Source organism: Rana temporaria, chromosome 3 (assembly GCF_905171775.1).
Source record: "Rana temporaria chromosome 3, aRanTem1.1, whole genome shotgun sequence".
Lineage (NCBI taxonomy): Eukaryota > Metazoa > Chordata > Amphibia > Anura > Ranidae > Rana > Rana temporaria.
In genome coordinates this window covers 140,616,715-140,639,938 of record NC_053491.1, presented here as the reverse complement: position 1 = coordinate 140,639,938, position 23,224 = coordinate 140,616,715, and the positions used below count along the sequence as shown (strand labels likewise).

The 23,224-nt window shown below is 47.7% G+C and overlaps 1 protein-coding gene across 1 annotated transcript in view; it reads left to right on the top strand.

Moving 5' to 3' along the window:
* Positions 1 to 8,663: 8,663 nt before the first annotated feature.
* Positions 8,664 to 23,224, top strand: part of SYPL1 (synaptophysin like 1) — a 69,236-nt gene continuing 54,675 nt past the window's right edge. Inside the window, exon 1 of the mRNA XM_040343525.1 lies at positions 8,664 to 9,040. Coding sequence (XP_040199459.1) covers positions 8,972 to 9,040 — 69 coding nt within the window. The 5' untranslated portion in view covers positions 8,664 to 8,971. The remainder of the gene's footprint in view (positions 9,041 to 23,224) is intronic.

Below are 23,224 nucleotides of genomic sequence, written 5' to 3'. Positions count from 1 at the left end.
CAGGTATGTAAAACGGGGGGGGGGGGGGGGCTGGGGGGCGGTGACTGCCAGAAGTTTTTTCACCTTAATGCATAGGATGTCACCAGCACACCACAGATCTCCAGAGTGGGCCCAAAGCTTTTACTCAACGATCAGATTATTAAAACAGAAGCAACATTTCAGGGCCTCACAGGACCCCTTCATCAGGCAGATATCTGTCCCTGGATGTAGAGATACCTGCTTATAGACGTGAACAGCTCTGGCTTTTTCCAGCTTGTCATTAAGTTGTACAGGCTGAGCAGCCATTGACGATCAGAACATCTGGGATCCCATACCACACCATGGCCAATTAGTATGTGTGAATGAGGCCTAAGGCAATTAGATATTCCCTAGATCAGTCGTCTCCAAACTGTGGCCCGGGGAATGAACGTGGCCCTTTGCTTGCCTTTATCCGGCCCTTGGGGTACTATTCCTTCCGCCGATATGGGCACTATTCCTCCCACTAACACCAATTATGGGACACTATTCGTCCCACTGACACCAATGATAGGACACTATTCTTCTAACTGACACCAATTATGGGACACTAATCGTCCCACTGACACCAATGATGGGACACTATTCTTCCCACTGACACCAATGATGGGACACTATTCTTCCCACTGACACCAATGATGGGACACTATTCTTCCCACTGACACCAATTATGGGACACTATTCCTCCCACTGACACCAATTATGGGACACTATTCGTCCCACTGACACTAATGATGGGACACTATTCTTCCCACTGACACCAATTATGGGACACTATTCCTCCCACTGACACCAATTATGGGACACTATTCCTCCCACTGACACCAATGATGCTTCTTTTTTTACCACCACTGACCACCAAGCCTATGGCATTGTTTACCCCCACCGATGCCAGGGCATTTTCTACTCCCAATAGCTACAGTCCGGCCCCCCTAAAGTTTGAAGGGCCTTTGTTTCAAGGGTTTGGAGACTCCTGCCCTAAATCAAAAATCTCTGGTGGTATACCTTGTAGATATATTTTCACAGCTATAAAAGCCCTACCTCTAGACACACAAACCATTAAACCATTGATCAAAGAAATCAGGGCAACCTATCACCAATAGTTTTAAGCATTTCAGGGCTCATTCACACCATGGCAGTCCATTGCGTTAAAATGGAACTAAAGTCTTAAATTAAAAAAACTGCGAGCAGGCGTGCTAATTCTTCCAGAAGAGACGGTAAAGAAATTAGCACCTTTTCGGGCAGAGCTCAGCACCAGCTCCATTCACACTGCAGTGTTTTGTCGTGCGATTTCTGAAGGACAACACTGCTCAAGATGAGGGATTCTATTATTCTCAATGTGCCTATTCACACCTTAGCATTGTGTTGCTTGTCATGTGAAGCTTGAAAAAGTACATCAGCTTCTTTGGGACAGAAATGCTTGTTTTTAGCTCCATGGACTATAATTCAATTGGTGCATTTTTTAGGCTCTCCCATTTAAAAGTCTATGGGGCGAAAAATTACCATTTTTGCTCCTGTACTACAAGTCCCACTTAAAAACGCAGAAGAAAAAGCCTCTAAGCCTAAGTTCACACACATGGGGTTTGGGGGTTCCAAGGCCTGCAGGAAAAACTCCCTGTTCTTTACTAGACACGCAGGGTGCCATTAATTCTTAACGACACCCCATGCATAAAAAAATAAAGCCCATTTTGGGGTGCGTGAAACACTATGAAGCTCTGTGAGTGTGCGTTTTGAAAAATAAAAAAGATCAGGGAAACGTTCCATGCATTTTGTGCAGGAACAGCAGCCTTATTGGACTGCTGTGCGTAAGCCAAAGCCACATATGGCTTTGTTCGCACTTGTACAGAAAAATTAAAAAGTCAGCGCTAAAACAAATTTGCGTTAGAGAAGCTGCTAGCAATAGAAGTCGATATACTGTACAAATACATTTAATTTAGTGCAATAGTACAGTAATAATTGCAGCGCTTCAATCAACACAAATCGGATAATATAACATATAGACCCACTTTTCAGATGATGATCCAAAAGTACAAATAAAAAGTCCACATCCGTCACCACAGTATAGAAATCATCACTAAGTGTAATATATTCCTTCCACCAAACCGATGAAATGCGCACTCACCACAGGGATATGCTACCAGACGATAACAAACAGGCATCAGCAACAACTTATGTGGGCATCAATCACCGTCTGCACAGGATTGGTCACCTCTAAACTCCTCCTTCACTGGGGGCAGTACTTTGCGCTTGTGCTCACAAACCAACTCCAAACACCATGCATAAAATAATCATCGTAGTACAGTATTTATTGTTACGGTTTCCACAAGTATGAGAGTACCATATAATGTAATGCAGTTAAAGAGAAGTATGTTTTTTTTTTATCTTACCTAGGGGGATGCAGCATTGGTCCGATGCTGCATCTATCCCCCACTGGCTCTAACACTGAGAATTGGGTAATCAAACACTGCCGATCGCTCGGTTCTCTGTATTTTGTGAGCAGATAGCTGGTGACTGTCTGCTCTGCCCGCCCCCTGCGCTCACTGGAAGACTAAGCTGTGGAGGGGGTGGGAGGAGCTGGCTCAGTCATCTGGGTGGATCCTGACCATATGGTCGCGATCTTTCCTCCAAGCTGGACCAGCTCTGTGACATCAGCCAACAGCGGGCTTTAACGGTCGACTGAAAAAAGCTCACAGGTGTGCAGAACGAACTGCACTGTTGTGATCCATAGGAGAAGTACAGCAAAACAAGCAGGAACCAATGTGGTGGTGTGACGTCACAACTTTAGCTCCACCCAACATGTTTTCACATGTCCTCCAGTGGCCATTTTTATGTAGTCTACAACCGGATCTTCACCCTGCGTCAGTGGCAGAACTACCAGGGTCGCAACTGGGCCCTGGCATTCCGCCACCATGGGAGCCTCCAAGATGGCAGGAAGGAGGCACACTGCAGACTATGTGAAAGGGTCTTGCTGTGGGATCGTAATAAAGAACCCCACAACAGGAGTAAACGGTCCTCTGATCAGTGGGAAAGGTCCAGGCCGGAGGTTAGGGGAGCCATTATGGTTTCTTGCATCTTGGTTTCTCACACCAGGGTTTTGTCAGATTTTGTAACCAAAGTGACCTTCTGTCGCCGCCATCTTGCTAGACCCCACACTCCTCCACAGTAAGGCCTCGTACACACGGCCGAGGAACTCGACGTGCCAAACACACCGAGTTCCTCGGCCAGTTCAGCCCTGGTGTGAATGACAAATCGCACAACGCACATATCAGATGCCACTCATTTCAGTGGCACCTAAAAATGCAGTGCAGTTTTGCCGTGATTGTTGGGAAATAAATCGCACTGCAAACTGCATCGCGTGAGGCTAGGTTCACACTGGTACGACTGCAGACATTGTTTGCGATTCTTGTGCAGATCACATGCGATGTCTGTGTGGTGCGATTTTGGCCATACAGTTTGTATGGCTGAAATTGCATCGCACCTGTAGAAAAAATGGCGCAGAACCCTTTCTTTCCCCCACACCTGAATTGCATCATATGGGTGTTCCCACCTATGTGATGCGATTTGCGATTTGTTTTGGGGTGTTGTTAAGATAACATTGACACCCACAGCAGATCACATGGACGTTGTGTGATTGCTTAGAGTGCGATGCAATGTGGGGAAACGCAGCAAATCTTGTGCATTTCCCACATCGCATAAGTGTGAGGCTAGGTTCACACCTATGCAAATTGGATACAGGTTTCCCAGCTTCAAATTCGCATGACAGGAGATTGTGACTGGCTCTCTACGGAGCCGGTTCACATATATCCGTTACGGCTGCGGAGCAGCTTGCACAGGAACGATGTGGGTCTTTGGCAACTTTTCAGGGCCGAATCCAGGACGCACCGAACCCCTGCTGTGAGCCGCATCTGTCGGAGGTGTGAACCCAACCTAAAGCAGGACTGAAGCTTGTTGCTCAAAAAAAGTTCAGGAGTTTCTTTTGTGGCGACATGTTTCACTCAATGTTCTTTGCCGCGATTGCAGCACAATTCATCATGGTATTACTGTGCAGCATTATTAGGTACCATTCAAATGAATGGCATCTGAAATCTGCTTTATGCGATTTATCATTCACACCTGGGTGTTTTGAAATCAGGGCAGAATCACGGCTAATCCGCCCATGATGCTAAACGCCCATATGTGTGAGAGCAGCCTTGGCTCCCGTTCACATCAGCGCAATTTGACAGGTCAAATCGCATGTCAAGTCAAAGCCTATTGTCGGCAATAGGAGCATTCTAATCGGTGTGATGCCGACTTTGCACCAATTTCCAAAAGTAGATCCTGCACTATTTTTGGTGACTTCTGAGGTGATTTCAATAGACATTTGTGCATGAACCCACACAGATGTCTTTCAAGTCGCACCTGACTGAAATGCAGCTTTAACCACTTGCCGCCCGCCAATGACATATTGACGTCGGCAAAGTGGTTGTAGAATCCTGACTGGACGTCATATGACGTCCTCAGGATTCTGAGCCGCTGCGCGCCCGGCGCGCATCGCGGCGATCGTTGTTGCAGGGTGTCAGTCTGACACCCCGCAACACCGATCTCGGTAAAGATCTCGGTAAAGAGTCTCTCACGGAGACTCTTTACCATGTGATCAGCCATGTCCAACCACGGCTGATCACGATGTAAACAGGAAGAGCCGTTGATGGCAAGACGCGAGTAGAGGAGAGCCGATCGGCGGCTCTCCTGATAGGGGGGGTTCGCGCTGATTGTTTATCAGCGCAGCCCCCCTCGGATCGCCACACTGGACCACCAGGGAAGCCCACCCTGGACCACCAGGGAAGGGCAAAAAAAAGGGGCAAAAAAAAGTCTGAAAAAATATGCCAATCAGTGCCCACAAATGGGCACTGACTGGCAACATAAGTAAATCAGTGCCGCCCCACAGTGTCCATCAGTGCCGCCCCACAGTGTCCATCAGTGCCGCCCCACAGTGTCCATCAGTGCCACCCCACAGTGTCCATCAGTGCCACCCCACAGTGCCACCCCACAGTGCCCATCAGTGCCACCCATAAGTGCCGCCCATGAGTGCCCATCTGTGCCACCTATGAGTGCCCAGTGCCGCCCATGAGTGCCCATCAGTGCCGCCCATGAGTGCCCATCAGTGCCGCCTATGTGTGCCCATCAGTGCCGCCTATGTATGCCCATCAGTGCCGCCCATGAGTGCCCATCAGTGCCGCCCATGAGTGCCCATCAGTGCCGCCTATGTGTGCCCATCAGTCCTGCCTATGTGTGCCCATCAGTGCCGCCTATGAGTGCCCATCAGTGCCGCATACCAGCGCCGCCAATCAGTGCCACCTCATCTGTGCCCATCAGTACTACCTCATCGATGTCCATCAGTGCCATCTCATCTGTGCCCATCAGTGCCACCATATCAGTGCCCATAATTGAAAGAGAAAACTTACTTATTTACAAAAAAATAAAAACGTATTTTTTTTTCAAAATTTTCAATCTTTTTTTAGTTGTTGCGCAAAAAAAAATCAATCGCAGAGGTGATCAAATACCACCAAAAGAAAGCTCTATTTGTGGGGAAAAAAGGACGCCAATTTTGTTTGGGTACAGTGTAGCATGATCGCGCAATTGCCATTCAAAGTGCGACAGTGCTGAAAGCTGAAAATTGGCTTGGGCGGGAAGGTGCGTAAGTGCCTGGTATGGAAGTGGTTAAACTCGCACGATTTGAGGCGTGTTTTTGAGATGTCTTAAGCCTCATACACACGATCGAATTTTTCCGACAAAAAACATGCATGCTCAGAAGCAAAGTTAACCATAAGACAACATTAGCAGAAGTTGCCCAAAGGGTGGCGCTAAAGAGCAGAAAAACCCCATTGTTTGTTTGTTAGCCGACAAAGTTTTACTGTTTGAATGCAGAACAAATTCACGGCCAACACCCTTCGGACAAAATTCCACGGCTTTGTCCGATGGAAAGCAGATCGTGTGTACGAGGCATTAAGATAACATTGACACCCACAGCAGATCGCATGGACGCTGTGTGATTGCTTAAACCTCATACACACGATCTGATTTCCATCGGACAAAGCCTTGGAATTTTGTCCAAAGGGCGTTGGCCGTGAACTTGTGGACGTTTTGAAATCAGGGCAGAATCACGGCTTCAAAACGCCTATGTGTGAAAGCAGCCCCCGTTCACATCAGCACAATTTGACAGTTTAAATCGCATGTCAAGTCGAAACCTATTGTCTGCAATAGGAGCATCCGAATCAATGCAACGCCGCCTTTGCACCGCTGCACCGATTTCCAAAAGTAGTTCCTGCGCTACTTTGGTGACTTCTGGGGTGATTTCAATAGACATCTGTGCATGAACCCGCAAATCGCCCCTGAAGTCGGACTGAAATGCGGCTTTGAACTCGCACGATTTGAGGCGTGTTTTTGATGCGTTCTTAGGCTTAATACTCATAGGAAGATAAAATTGGTTGTTAACCACTTCCCTACCGCACTATGCTAATATAACGGCGGCAGCAACCCTTTGTCTCTCCGGGTCGCCGTCATATGATGTCTTTTTTTCCGGAGCCTCAAGGGTCACAAAGTGTCCGATGTGTCCGCCGCAATATCGCAGTCAAAATAAAAATCGCAGGTCGCCGCCATTACTAGTAAAAAAATAACAATAAAAATGTCATAAGTGTATCCCCTATTTTGTAAACAATATAACTTTTGCGCAAACCAATCGATACGCGCTTATTGCGATTTTTTTTACCAAAAATATGTATAATACATATCGGCCTAAACCAGGGCTCGACAAATCCCGGGCGCCAGGTCGTCATGGCGACTAGAAATAGGGTCCTGGCGAGTGCGACTTGGCTTGGAAGGGGGGGCAAAAAAAAAAAAAGTTTGTTTTTTGTGAGCTGGCACCATCTGGTGGTGAGCCATTGGTATTACAAGTTATTACCACCAGATGTGTAAGCTGGTGCCATCTGGTGGTGGCCGTTGGTATTACAAGTTAAGCATTACAAGTTAAACAGCAATTCTAATGTAATTTGTCACTATTTTCACTGCCATCTTCTTCCCTCTAATTAGAACCCCCAAACATTATATATATTTTTTATCCTAACACCCTAGAGAATAAAATGGCGATCGTTGCAATACTTTCTGTCATGCCGTATTTGCGCAGCGGTCTTGCAAGCGCACTTTTTGGGGGAAAAAATTACACTTTTTTTAATTAAAAAATAAGACAACAGTAAAATTATCCCCATTTTTTTTAATATTATGAAAGATAATGTTACGCCGAGTAAATTGATACCCAACATGTCACGCTTCAAAATTACGTCCGCTCGTGGAATGGCGTCAAACTTTTACCCTTTAAAATCTCCATAGGCGATGTTTAAAAAAATCTACAGGTTGCATGTTTTGAGTTACAGAGGAGGTCTAGGGCTAGAATTATTGCTCTCGCTCTACCAATCGCGGCGATACCTTACATGTGTGGTTTGAACACCGTTTACATATGCGGGCGCTGCTCACGTATGTGTTCGCTTCTGCGCGCAAGCTCGTCGGGACGGGGCGCGTTTTCTGGCTCCTAACTTTTTTAGCTGGCTCCTAGATTCCAAGCAAATTTGTCAACCCCTGGCCTAAACTGTTGAAAAAATATATTTATTTACATATTTTTGGGGGACATTTATTATAGCAAAAAGAAAAAATATTGTTTTTTTTTTTCAAAATTGTCGCTCTTTTTTTGTTTATAGCGCAAAAAATAAAAACCGCAGAGGTGATCAAATACCACCAAAAGAAAGCTCTATTTGTGGGGAAAAAATTATCAAAATTTGAAATGGGTACAGTGTTGCATGACCGCACAATTGTCATTCAAAATGTAACAGCGCTGAAAGATGAAAATAGGTCTGGGCAGGAAGGGGGTGAAAATGCCCGGTATTGAAGTGGTTAAACACAAAATCCTACCAAAAAAAAGCACCAAAACACATGTACGTGCGTTTTTTATTCTCCTATTGAGCCCTGGTTCACACTGGGTACGATTTGGAACGATTTGAGATGCGATTTGACATGTCAAATCGCATCTCAAATCTGCGACAATTGTCGGCAATGGCACTGTCCTAATCAGTGCGACGCCGCATCTGCGATTTCAAAAAGTAGTTCCTGTACTACTTTTTGCGATTTCGGGCCGCGATTTACATTAAATTGCGGCCGAAATCGCGGTAAAATCGCGCATTTTACCGTGATTTTGAATTCGCAGCAGTGTGAACCTAGGCTGAAGCCTATGAGGCCAAAATCGCACCTGCGTGCACCTCTTCCATAATCGCACTGCGTGCAGGAAAATGTATGGGTGTGAACAGGCCTCATAGAAAAAAAAAAGTACAAATGGATTGTCGTGTGTTCTTGCGCTTCAACAAAATCGCACACGGTGTGAGGGGAGCCATGTGCCAATGTTACCATGGTAATGATCTGACACACTTGTGGGAATGCTGGGGGGATGGTAAAAACAGCCCCTTATAAATATGTGACAACTGTTTTCTCAGGCAGTTGTCAGTGACAAGCGAGGACCGTCTCCTGACCGCCTGTCATGCGACACAGCAACAGGCAGACACGTGAGAAGAGGCGTGGCCGGAGAAAACAAGCTCCGCCCGCCATTGTGACAGAGCTACGCCCGGTGAGGTGTTTAGTCAGCTCCAGACACCGAGGACCGTTATAGCAGCAGGCTGTACCCGGACACCACACCGGTCACTGACACAACCGCCGCCTCTAACGGCTCATAGCGTCCCAGAGAGAGCTGAACATTTCCTGTCAGCCATCCCAGGGGCGGAGCCCAGACCGGAGTGGGACGGGCCTTGTGTCGGTAGGCGGGCCTCTTGTGACGTAGCAGAAGAAGCGGCTGACTCAGGTAGAGAAGGAAGCGGTTAGAACCGTGTGTGTTCCGGCTTCCTGCGCTCACTGTCGTTACGTTACACCGTCCTTCTCCAAGATGTCGGGATTTCAGCTGAACTTCTTAGCGCTGAAGGAGCCCCTGGGCTTCATCAAAGTTCTAGAGTGGGTGAGTTGTGAGGGGAGTCGGGCCTGTGTGAGTGGGGGAGGGAGGCGTCACCTAGCACCTGAGGTAAACCGGGATGAGGGGGAGGGGCGCTCTTCCTGTACACGTGTGACAGACCGTGTGTCTTCCCTCTGGGGACCGGTGTGACTTCAGCCCGCCAATATTCTCCGGTGTACACAGCGGGGCGATCCCTCGGATACTTGTCATGTCTGGGCTGGGCGCTGGCTGCCTGCTCCTTATTTGCCAAGTCTGGGTGGAGCCGCTGTCACGAGGAGGGCTTGTTGGGCTGACCTGCTGCTCCTCACAGCTGGCTGATGTTAAAAGTGACCTGAGGGATTCCTCACCGACCAATCAGAATGGAGGCGATCGCTGCACTAAACGAACAACCCTTCTGCCTGGATCGGCACTTTAACCACTTCAGCTCCTCAAGGATTTACCCCATCCTTCCCAGGCCAATTTTCATCTTTCAGCGCTCTTGCACTTTCAATGACAATTGCGCAGCCATGCAACACTGTACCCAGTGGCGGCTGGTGCTCAAATTGTTTGGGGGGGGCGCAAACGAAAAAAATAAAACAATTGCAGCCTCACTGGGCCCATCAATTATCACCACTGTGCCATGCCATCAAAACGCAACCCCTGTGCCATGCCATCAAACACAGCCACTATGCCATCAATTGTCACCACTTTGCCATGCCATCAATTGTCACCACTTTGCCATGCCATCAATTGTCACCACTGTGCCATCAATTGTCACCACTGTGCCATGCCATCAATTGTCACCACTGTGCCATCAATTGTCACCACTGTGCCATCAATTGTCACCACTGTGCCATCAATTGTCACCACTGTGCCATCAATTGTCACCACTGTGCCACCAATTGTCACCACTGTGCCATCAATTGTCACCACTGTGCCATGCCATCAATTGTCACCACTGTGCCATGCCATCAATTGTCACCACTGTGCCATGCCACCAATTGTCACCACTGTGCCATGCCACCAATTGTCACCACTGTGCCATGCCACCAATTGTCACCACTGTGCCATCAATTGTCACCACTGTGCCACCAATTGTCACCACTGTGCCATCAATTGTCACCACTGTGCCATCAATTGTCACCACTGTGCCATGCCATCAATTGTTACCACTGTGCCATCAATTGTCACCACTGTGCCATGCCATCAATTGTCACCACTGTGCCATGCCATCAATTGTTACCACTGTGCCACTAATTGTCACCACTGTGCCACCAATTGTCACCACTGTGCCATGCCATCAATTGTCACCACTGTGCCATCAATTGTCACCACTGTGCCCACCAATTGTCACCACTGTGCCCACCAATTGTCACCACTGTGCCCATCAATTGTCACCACTGTGCCCATCAATTGTCACCACTGTGCCCATCAATTGTCACTGTCCAGACATCCATCCACCTCGGAGCTTTATATTATAACCTGCTGGGACTTGTAGTTCTCCATCATCTCCTGGGGCTCAGGTGCATGCAATCCACCATATTTGTTCAGTTTTTCTCACTGCTGGGACTTGTAGTCCCATAGATGGTGGATTGCATGCACCTGAGCCCCAGGAGATGATGGAGAACTACAAGTCCCAGCAGTCTAAATACAATAACAGGCTCCAAGGTGAATGGGTGGGGATCAGGCAGTGCACCGCTGTCCGCTGATGACCTAATGGGGCGATAAATCAAATCAAATCCATTTTGAACTGAATTCTGTGGCTTGGCTGGCTTACCTTAGCAGCGCCAGCTCCGCTCGGGCAGTGTGAACTTCAGAGAAAGTGGGGGGGAGGAGAGGAGACTTGCACAATGACAGGACTCGGAGTGAACTAGGGGGGGGGGGGGGGGGGGGGGGGCCCCTCCCCCCCCTAGTTCACTCCGAGTCCTGTCAGTGTGTAAGTTCAGTGACAAGCAGAAGCAGTAGCCCCCCTCCCCCCCCCCCCCCCAGTTCACTCCGAGCTCTGTCATCTAAGTTCAGTGACAACTGACAAGCAGCAGCGGCAGCCCCTCTCCCCCCCCCCCCCCCCCCCCCCCCCAGTTCACTCCGAGTCCTGTCGCCCAGACCCACTCCGCTCCGGATCAGCAGTGTGCACTCGCAACAGCTTCAGGTCCCCCCCCCCCCCCACCTCAATGTGCCGATCAGACTTCGGCACACTGAAGTGGGGGGGGGGGGTACCCGAAGCTGTTGCGAGTGCACACTGCTGATCCGGAGCGGAGTGTGGCGGCGGGACTCGGAGTGAACTCCGGGTGGGGGGGGGAGAGGGGGGGCCACCGCTGCTGCTTGTCACTGGCAGTACTAGCGCAGAGAGAATTGTTCAGCTGCGGTGGGGCTCGGTGGTGGTGGCGGGGCTGGCAGGCAATGGATGCGGGGGTGCTGCTGGTGCTGGAGTGGGGGAAGGAGCCGGTCTGTTCCTTACCTTCAATGGTTGGCGCCGCTCCTCTATGATGCCCCCACACGCGCTCCAGATAACACCAGAATACCGGAAGTGATATAATATTAATGGCACTGCCCACTGACCTCTCCTCCGGTCCCCGCCGAGCCAATCCTATGAGAACACCATGCATTCTAGCAAATCAAATGACAGTGGGAGTGTGTGCGGGCGCACAGCTTGCGCCCTGCACACGCCCTAAACACGGGCAAATCAGCTTCCAAGCCTGCGATCAGCTGATTGCAGGCTGGGAAGCTTCCCATAGAACGCCGCATGTCCGGCGCCTGGTCACTCTTAAAGTGACATTTTTAAAAAAAAAAAAAAAATTATTTTTTTTATTTTTTTTACACAGCTTGGGGGGGGCGGCGCCCGAGCGCCCCCTATGGACGGGCCGCCACTGACTGTACCCAAATTACATTTTTATTAATTTGGTTAACACAAAAGGAGCTTTCTGTTGGTGGTATTTATTCATGACTTGTGTGTGTTTTGTGTATGTGTGGGTTTTTTTGTGATATAAGGGGAAAAAAAGAGTGGAAATTTAAAAAAAAAAAAAATCTTCTATTTTAAAAGAAATTCAATTGAATCGAAATTTTATCATAAATTTAAGCCAAAATGTATTCTGCTACATGCCTTTGGTAAAAAAAAAATAAAAAAATACTGTTAAGTGTATAATTTGGTTTGTGTGATCAGGGACATCAGATGTACGCAGATGATCATGTACAGATGATCACGGGCATATGTGTGCAAATCATTGAGACATATGATTTTACTGTTCCACGTATGGGGACATGTGTTTTGGGGACTTTGTGTGGGGACACTGGGTCGGTGATCAGTGTGTTTAAAAAGAAAAACAGTTCATACTCGCTGATCACCAGCCGGCTGCAGAGATCCGCTCCGCTATCCTCACTGACAACTTCTGCCTAGCAACCGGCTCTCTATTTACATCACATGAGGGCTGTTATTGGACACAGTCGTCATGTGATCAGGAGGGCCAATGACAGAGCCCTCCCGCTGATTGGAGATGCGCTGTGTCCGGGTGACACGAGCACATCGGCGTTGCGCGGGCGCAATCCCTGTCCCTCTGAGGGACGTTCCCAAACGTCCGTTCAGGAGGAAGCACCCACCCGTTCAGGAGGAAGCACCCACCCGGCCGTATATGTGCAGGGGGGAGGTGGGTAATGACCAGGCCATTTTTTGTGATACAGTACTGCTTTACTTTAACTGACAAGTGTGCTGTCCTGCAGCGCTGTAAACAAATAGAGCTTTATTTTGGTGGTATTTGATCACATCTGCAGTTATTTTTTGCGGGGAAAAAAAAGACCACCAATTTGGGGAAAAAAAACTATTCTACATATTTTTGGTTTAAAAAAAATAAAATAAAATCCCAATAAGCGTATATTGTTTACTTTTGGCAGATCCCCATTCTGTCTCCTCTGGGGAATGATCATGGGCGGCCTGCAGACGCTAAGCAAGCTTAACTTGCTGATTGGCCAGCGGGGGAGCCAATTGGAGCACGTGCGCCCACGAAAGCTAGTGCATGAATCGCTAGTATGGCGATTTGCACAGCCGAGCTACCTTGCCACAGAACATCTGCGGTGAATGGTCGGCAAGTGGTTACCCACTTGCCCCCTGGAAGATTCCCCCCCCCCTTCATTAATTCCTCATCAACCCTGGGGCCAGACAGGCCGACTAATCAGGGAATGGGGGGGGGGGGATACACCAGGCGATCGATGCACTAAGCAAAAAACCCTTCTGCTTGGATGGACATTTTACCACTTGCCCTCGGGCATTTTTAACCCCCCCCCTCATGGCCAGGGCATTTTTTATGATTCCGCAGTGCATTTAACTGAGCTGTGCCCAAATAAAATTTCTATTTTGACAGGTGTGATAAAATAATGTGATTTCTGAGTGGATTTGGCATAGCTGGAGATACAATTTGAACTGAACTTCCACAGAACCCTTTTATTAAGATCAGAATCCCACCGCATATGAGAACCGCTTTCATAGCACATATTTTCTTTCAAATGAAATGCAAATCTGTGCTTTTCAGATTGATGCAAATTCTATGCAGATTAGATCCAGTGTGAACCAGGACTGAAGTGGAAATAAACCCATCCATTTAACGGTTTCAAAAAAGTTATATTCCAGGAATGCCATGAATGGTAACTGTCACATCTGCTTGTGTCCTCAACCAAAGAGTCGTTTCCCACTCAGAAGAGGTATTTTCGTCAGTCAGGGCCCGCAGGTAACCCCTCCCAGACCGACAAAGGCTCAGCTAGGGGACAGAAACATCCCTAGGTGTGTAAGCCGAACAAGCGGGCACCCAAACCCGCCAATGTATGAAGTCTTGCCCCCGCCCGACTCGTGGGTGGGGGGCGGCTTTGCAGGTTCACAGCTCAGTGGACCTCCCTGCTCTCCAACCAGTGGGTCTGCGAGGTGGTCTCTTCGGGGTACAAGATAGTTTCTTTCCTATCCACCGAACAGATTCTTTCCCTCAAGTCTCCCTCTCCTTCCGGCTCGTCGGTCTGCCCTGCTAAGGGCAGTGCAGGACTTGCTAAGTTGCGGGGTAACTTTACCTGTTCTGCATGACGAGAGGTTTCGTGGATTTTATTCGCAGGGCTCAAAATTTCAAGTCCTGAGCTACTAGCCAGGCCTCAAGGCTTACTCGCCACCTGTTGCCCCACCCAACCCCTACCATGTCCCACCCCTAGACACGCCCTCAAAAAATCTCATGGAAATTGCACTTAAAGGAACACTTTTTTAAAAATAAATAACAAACATGTTATGCTTACCTCCACTGTGCAGTTCTTTTGCACAGAGTGGCCCCCTGATCCGTGTCTTCTGGGGTCCCTCGGCGGCTGTCTCTGCTCCTCCTCGCAAAAGCTTTCCACCTTCATGCGAGCTCCCTCGCATGGTGAAATGCTTTTGCGAGGGCTCTCCCGTGATACAGCGGCGGCCATAGCCGCCGACTGTATCACTCGGCCCCGCCCCCGGTGCGCTGTGTCATCTGCTGTGATTGACAGCAGCGCCAGCCAATGGCTGCGCTGCTATTAATCCGCCCAGCCAATCAACGGCCAGGCTGGGAACCGAACAGGATGACGAGAACGCGCCCGGGACTTTCGAGGGGTGAGGTAAGTAAAACGGGGGCTCGGAGGGGAACACAGCTATTGAATTGATGCTGTAATGTTCCCCGCGCTATTAACAAACGGGCGGCGGCGCGACTCTCCTCTGCTTGCTCGCCCCCTCTGCTCCCAGGCAGCCCACACTCGCCAGCCCTCAAAATTTACTCGCAAAATGCGAGCAGGCAAGTTAAATTTTGAGGGCTGTTATTCGAATCTGTTTGTGGTCCTGAAGAAGGACGGGGTCCGTCCAATTTTGGACCTCAAAGCCCTAAATGCCTTTGTGAGAGTAAGAAAGTTCCTTTGCAGAAGGAGATACTGTCCAAGTGGAACAAATCTCCTTTGTCTCTGGATCGTCTGATTCAGGTAAGCCATCTAGTCAGTCTCTCTCAGACTCGGTGGCTGAGATGCCCGGCTCTTCAGTCCGGAAAGTCGTTTCTTCCCTTCCAGTGGACGGTGATTATGACGGACACCAGCGATCATGGGTTGGGGGGGGGGGGTGTCTGGGGGGTCCAGTCGGCCCAGGGTGACTGGACTCTAGCGGAATCTCGTCTGCCGATCAATGTTCTGGAACTCCGGGTGATCAGGCTATGCCTCTTCAAGCGGTCGAGGAGGTTGCAAGGTCACCCGGTCAGGATTCAGTCGGACAACGTCAAGGCGGTGGCTTATGTCAACCATCGGGGGGAACACGCAGCTCGGCTGCAGCATCCAAGGTCGCTCACATGCTAGGGTGGGCGGAAAGAAGTGTGTCGGCCGTCTACATTCCGGGCGTGGAAAACTGGCAGGCGGACTACCTGAGTCGCCAGATGCTGGACCAGGGGGAATGGTCATTGCATCCGGAGGTGTTTCAACGCCTTTGCAGGAGATGGGGCACACCGGACGTGGATCTCCTGGCCTCTGGCCTCAACCGCAAGGTGTCGAGGTTCGTGGCCAGGTCCAGAAATCCCTGGGCAGATGCGTCAGACGCGTTGGTTGTACTGTGGGGGTCAGTATTGGCTAATTTATGACTTTCCCCCATTGAAGTTGCTTCCTTGGTTGCTCCGCAGAGTGGAGGCCGAGGGGACCCCGATGATTCTAATCGCTCCAGACTGGCCTTGGTACGCCGATCTTGTGCGCTTGGTGGCGGGTGTACCCTGGCGGCTGCCGATGCGAGAGGACCTTCTGTCTCAAGGTCCCATACATCATCCTGCTTTACAGTCGCTGGCTTTAACGGCATGGCTATTGAAAGCCAGGTATTAAGGGACCGGGGTCTTTCCGACACGGTCATCTCAACCATGCTGAGGGCACGGAAGTCTTCCAGGAAGATCTATCATCGCACCTGGAAGGCCTACATCTTTGTCCGAAGAGATGGGGTGGCGTCCACGGACATATTCGGTTTCCAGGGTCCTGGTGTTTTTACAACGTGGAGTGGATCAGAAACTTGCCTTAAGCACCATTAAGGGACAGATTTCAGCCTTGGCTGTGGCCTCTGGTGGCCCATTCTCTGGTGGGTACCTTTTGTTGCAGGGGGTTCGTCATATACTCCCCCCCCCCCCCCCCCCCCCCCCATGGGATTTGAATCTGGTGCTCTCGGTTCTTCAGAAACCTCCCTTTTTGAAACATCAGAGAGATTTCTCTCCTGACACTTATCTCAGAAGGTGGCCTTTTTGGTGGCCATTACTTCTGTCAGACGTGTTCATGAGTTGTCAGCCTTGTCCTCCATAAGGATAAGGCGGTGTTGCGCCTGCAGCCTTTCTTCCGGCCTTTTACCTTGAGGACATTGTACTTCCATCCTTGTGTCCTCGGCCGGTCCATCCTAATGAGGTTGCGCTACATACTTTGGACGTGGTACGTGCTTTGCGGGTGTACCTGTCTGCTACGGCTCAGTTTCAGAGGACTGCTTACTTTGTTTTGGTATCTGGTCCACAAAAGGGCCTGCCGGCCCCTTCGGCCACCATTTCTTGGTGGATCAGGCAGACCGTCATACAGGCCTATGCTCTTAAGGGGGCCCCCCTTTCCGGTCATGGCACATTTGACCATGGCAATTGGTGCTTCCTGGGCTTTCCGACATAAAGCGTCTGTCTCACAGGTGTGTAAGGCGGCGACGTGGTCGTCCGTTCACACTTTTTCCAAATTTTACAAGGTTGATGTGCGTGCATCTTCAGATGCTTCCTTCGGCCACAAGGTTTTGCAGGCGGCTATTTAAATTTGCACCTCCTCCGTTGAGGAGCTGTGCTTGTTTGGGGTGAAGTTGTTTGTTTTTACTGATACTGTTCCCACCCCTCGTTTTTTGACACTGCTTGGGGACGTCCCACTTGTCAAGACTTGAGAAGGCTGTGTCCGTCCATGGACAATAAGAGAAAATAGGATTTTTTTTTTTTTACTTGCCGTAAAATCCTTTTCTCTATCATCCATGGATGGACACAGCACCCACCCCTCCTTTTTAGTTTTGTACTGCTTGTTACGAACTGAAGCTGCATGCTCTAGGGAGGAGGGTTATGTCCAGAGGGACCACCCCTTGGGTGGGGCTGTTCAACTCTGTTAAAATAACATGTATTTAAATATCTAACATGTTCATTCCTAAAGAAGACATAGCGGCCGTGGTGGGAGCGATTGTAAACTCCAGACTGGATTATGTAAACTCCCTTTACCTCCCAAAGTACCAAATCGCTCGTCTACAAGTCGTTCAAAATACGGCCGCCAGACTAGTGACTGGGAAAAAACCATGGGAATCAATCTCACCTTCACTGAGATCCCTTCATTGGTTGCCAGTAAAAGGCAGAATTGCTTTTAAAGCACTCTGTCTAACGCATAGATGTTTCTATGGGAACGCTCCCCATTATCTGTGCGAAAAAATAAAAGCTCACAACTCCAATCGCGTTCTGCGATCCGCCAACCAAAATCTGCTTCAGATACCGAAAGCCAATTACAAGTCCAAAGGAGAAAGAAGATTCGCGGTCCAGGGTCCCAGACTATGGAATGCTTTACCAACCAGCATTCGGTTGGAGGAAAACCGTTTAGCATTCAGGAGACAGATCAAAACTCATCTCTTTTGATATCAAAGGAGACAGGAACAACAAGCGCCCAGAGGCGATTTGGTTCGCATGTGCTGCGCTATATAAGTCATTCATTCTTCCTAGTCCTCTCCTATGAACTGGAACACAACCCACTTTTCAAGACTTGAGAAGGCTGTGTCCGTCCATGTGATTTTACAGTGAGTACAAAAAACTCCTATTTTTTTAAGAGCGTTAAAAAGGTTTCCATTTGCGATGATCCAGCGTCAGTTTGGAATAAGACCCCCAAACTAGACGCAGCATTGTCTTGAGGCATACAGATTTGGCCTTCGAAGATATGGGGGTGCTCTCTGATGCAATGGATAAAAGGATGTACTCCCTCCTAAAGAAATCTTGGGATTCTACGGTGGCGAGCTTGAAGCCAGCTATGACCATAACGGTAGTAGCCAGAAATGTAGGGTTCTGCTTAACTCAAATACAGGCCCACATTAAGGAAGGAACACCAAAAGAACAGATCTGGTCTTCTTTTCGTACACTCCTCAAGGGCATTGCTTATATTGCAGACGCATCTGTGGAGTCAGTATGGATGGCTGCAAGGTCCTTGGCTTTATCTAACTCAACAAAAACAGACTTGTGGCTAAAAACTTGGCAGGGGGATGGCGCCTCCTAAAGCCAAGCTGTGCGAAATCCCACTTACAGGGGACTTGCTGTTTGGCCCAGGACTGGAGAAAGTACTGGATCGCACAGCGGATAAGAAAAAAGAATTCCCGCTAAAACGTGAACCAACCTGGGGACAGCTGCAGCAGGGCAAGGGAAGACCAAGAGTGGACGCAAGGTCTCGCTTTGGATCACCTAGGGCCGAAAACCAAAAGAGACACTAGGGGCAGAGGGCAAAGGAGGAGCAATTTTTCATCATCCTGTACAACCCTGTAACAGTGACAAATTGGTCACGGTGGGGGGAAGATTAGGGGGCCTTCTTCCCACAATGGGAAGCGATTTCCTCAAGCCAGTTCATATTAAGAATTGTGCGACAGGATTATCGCTTGGAATTTTCAAGCTCGCCCCCCAAACAGGTTTTACCCCCACAGGACTACCAAGAAGCAGAAAAAGCCAGAGGTCTATTGGAAGCCATAGGAGAACTATTAGAACAAAAGGTTGTAAGCTATGTGCCATAGTAAGAAGCAGGTATGGGATTCTACTACGTTTTTGTGGTTCAGAAGCTATTGGGGAAATTCAGACTGATATTAAACCTTAGTCGCCTACAAAAGGTCCCCCGGATGGATTTAATCTTTTCTGTAAAGGCACTACTACCCCCTAATTGTTATATGGCTTCCCTGGACTTAAAAGATGCATACTTGTACATTCCTATAGCTCAAAGTTGTCCAGAAACACCTAAGACTAGCGATTTAAAAATTAAGGAAGAAACGTTCCACCTTCAGTTCCAGGCTCTTCCTTTCGGCTTTTCCTCCTCACCTCGGATATTCACATGTGATGGCGGAAGCCCTGGCAACACTCCGGCTCAAAGGCATTTTGTTATTGCCTATCTAGATGACTTGCTTCTCTTTGCAATCACCCCAGAAAAGTCAGCCAAGGATCTGAAATGCACACAAGATTTTCTACGAAAACTAGGTTGGTTGGTTAAGTCTAATCTGATCCCACCCAGCAGATTACATACTTGGGATACGTCCTAGACTCGGCACATCAAAAGGTGTTTTTACCCAAGGAAAAGATGCAAAAAATTCAATGAAGATGTTGCAGAACAGTCACAAAAGCTCAATAAGAGAGGCAATGTCCGCATTGGGACTACTAACCGTTTGCAATCCTGGCAGTCCAATGGGCAGGATTACATTTTTGGCCTCCAAGAGATGTTTGACCTGAAGACCATGGGTTCACAGACAAGACACGCTAGATGCACAAGTGAAGAGGTCTTTATGGTGGTGAAGATCGGAGAACTTAACCAAGGGACAGATATGGATCCTACCAATCACCCAAATAGTGACCACAGGCGCGAACAGTGTAGGGTGGGGAGCGCATCTAGGCCCCCAGATAACACAAGGGGCGTAGAAAAATTAAGAGATTGAGATCATTGAATTAGAAGAACTGCCTTCAATTCCTTCCATCAATCGGGTACTTCCAGAAACAACTGAGGGGTCACTACGTACAGGTCAGGTCCGACAACTCGTCAGTTGCCTACGTGAACAAACAAGGGAGAACAAGGAGTGGAACCTTGTGGTCCCTGGCAGAAAATCCTAATCTGGGCAGAAGAGCACATCCTTTCCTGTCAGCAGTACATCTCAAAGGATAACTGAACCAGGTGGCCTATTACCTCAGCAAGAATAAAGGAAAGGAAGTTAAATCAAGGGGTGTTCAGAATGATCACACAAAAATGGGATTGTGGGGTTTATTTGCCTCAAAAGAAAACGCGAAGGTTCGATCTTGATTTCCCTGAAAGATAAAGACAGAAATGGAGATTTGCCAAGTGTTATGCCTCCTCCCCACCAGTGCTCGTTCCCAGGGTTGGCAACTTTCAGTAAATTTACAAACGGTATGAAAAATCCGTACTTTTTGCATCTGTTCTTGAGTGTCCATTGCGGACATATAGGCTGCATGTCTGTAACTGACATTCATGGACAAATGCAACAATTATGGATTTTACAAACTGTTGTGTAAATTTACTGAAAGTTGGCAACCCTGCTCCTACCAGCGGTACTAAGAAAATTCCGAAAAGAGAATACTTTGCTGATTCTTCTTGCACCACACTGGCCCAGGAGACCGTAGTTCTCTTTTCTCAAAGAACTTGCTGTAGAACCCCCATGCATACTACCAATCCAATGATCTCCTATCCCAGGGCCCAGTGCGTTGTCCCCAAGGTGGAACCTCACTGCTTGGCTTCTGAGGAGCAGTTGCTGAAAGCTAGGGGCTTCTCAAATACACCACTGGTTAGCAGAAAGATAGAAACTCGTACCATTTATAGAAAAGTATGGAAACTTGGTGTACAGAAAATGCCTTTGAGGCACAGAGCTCAGTGGTGGTTCTAGAGTACCTGCAGTGCGGAGCAGACAAGGGCTTTGAGCCTCAGCACATTAAAAAGCCAAGTATCGGGACTTTCAGGAAAAACTAGCTTCCAGCCCATTAGGGGTGCAATGGATCAAAAAACTCACGGATCGGATCGATCCTCTGATCAGGAGTCACGGATCGGATCATTTTTGGATCAGCAAAAAAACAAATCTTGCTACACCCACCGGAGTTTTAGGCTGCGTACACACGATCGGTCAAAACCAAATTATATATATATATATATATATATATATATATATATATATATAATACATGCACACACATACATTTTATAGTTGCTTTATGGCATTTGGCAACCATTTCACACATAAAACTACATCTTTTGATACCTGTTTGTGTGTATATATATATATATATATATATATATATATATATATATATATATATATATATATATATATATATATATATATATATATATATATATATATATATATATATATATATATATATATATATATATAAAGAGAGTGAGAGTGTTTTTTTTAGCTTTGTGTTCAGTCATTGTCAGAACTGGACATAACATGCAGTAGTAAATAATCTTGCTGTTGTGCTCTTTTTTGTTTCCCACCTCTCACACCAGTGCTTCACTGCTAGCATTCCCTCTCCAAGTGTGCTTGCCCAGAGCCCAGTGCACAGCCCTCCCCGCGCTGACTACAGAAGTCAGCGCGCTGAGGTGGGGAGGCGTGTCACGCTGGGCTCTGGAAAGCACACTGGGTGGAGCAAGATGGCCGGAGCTAGGCCGAAGCCGGGGACTTTCCTAGGCCGGGCTCCGGAGCGCTCCGCGGATCGTGGGGTGTGCCGATCCGAACGGGGTGACCCATTCGGAACACGGATCGGTGACAATCCGTTGCACCCCTACAGCCCATGGCTAGTTAGGTTCTCCTCCTTCTTCTTTTTTTTTTTTTTTTTTTTTTTGTGGTGGTCACTACCGCCAGGAGAGTTTGAGATCGGGCTTCTATCAATCGGATCTCTCTCCTTCTCCCTTTTTTCCCTTCTCCGCCTTTTTACCCAAGGTAGCCTCAATAATATTTTGCTGCCCTTTTTTGTACACATTTTTACAGAGAACAGGAAGTAAAGTTTCACATGTTAGACGTAAGAAGATGTGTTCTACATTATTTAGAAAAAACAAAACCTTTTAGGAACACGGATTCCATCTTTTGTTTTATTTTCAGGGAGCAAGAAAGAGCACTTTGATGGCCTATAGCCAGGTGGCTGAGAGAGGTTATTGGTCAGGTTTAAACTTTGGGAGGTATGCAAATCCCAGAGGATATAAGGGCACACTTTACGACAAGGGTCTTTAATTAATTAAAATTCAAGGAGGTCCGGTCACTAAAATTTTCTTTGGGCTGAGGTCCGAATCTCAAGTCCCCATCACAGTGCCCCTTTACATCAGGGGTTCCCATCACAGCTCTCCTTTAAATCAGGTGTCCCCATCACAGTGCCCCTTTACATCAAGCATTCCCATCAGAATGCCTCCTTACAGAAAGAAAAATAAAGTGTAGCGCTTAGACCAAGTACATTATGACAATATACCAGGATAAAAATAACCATGTGATTATATAAAAAAAAATTGCAACTTAACAAAGTGTCCATGTACTTAATAAAACCAAAGGGTCACACAATCAGCATTGGTGATCACAGATAGTGGTGATAATAATGTTCTCAAAAATAAATTTGAAAAATTAGTCCATAGAAAGAAGGTTGGCACCCGGTGAGAAAAAAAAAAAAAAAAAAAAAAAAATATATATATATATATATATATATATATATATATATATATATATATATATATATATATATATATATATATATATATATATATCTATATATCTATATCAACGCAGAAGATATTGCTGTCTTCCTTAAAGTGATGAGACACCTCCACCAGTGTGAATAACAGCTTACCAGAAAAGGTGGACTTGTGGGGACATATGTCGCCAGAAGTCAAACAAGCCTTTGGAATATCATTCCAGGATCTTGAAGATATGAGCTGGATAATGGGCTCATCAAATACTTCTGATAGCAGGCAGTTCCAAGATAAATTAGATATGGCAAGAAGGATACCAGGACAATACCTCTCCAAGTAATGTCATAGGGTTTTTAGGAGAAAGAAGAGAAGGGTGGCCACATAGCGTAAAATTGTATATAAAAAATGTAATAATAAAACAGCAATTACACTCACATGCAGGCTGTAGGTATCAAACGTGTATACACAGATGAGGTGGCAGTGGAATGATCTCGCGCCCCTACTCGCAAGGAGAGCCTGGACCTGCAAACAGTGATGCTGCGTGTGACAGAAGACTTGCACTCACGGGATGCAAGTAGGGGCGTGACGTCACGTGCGCACCCCGCCCCTACTCGCGGTCCGCTAGTGTGAGTCTTCTGTCACACGCAGCATCACTGGTTGCTAGGGAAACCCGTGGTCCCAGCAAACACTTGCTAACATTACTGGCGGTCCGGACAGAAGCGTCACTGGGGCAGGACTCGGGCTACCATTTAGTGATGGCTGCTCTACAAGGTCAATGACAACACTAGCAAAACCAGAGCA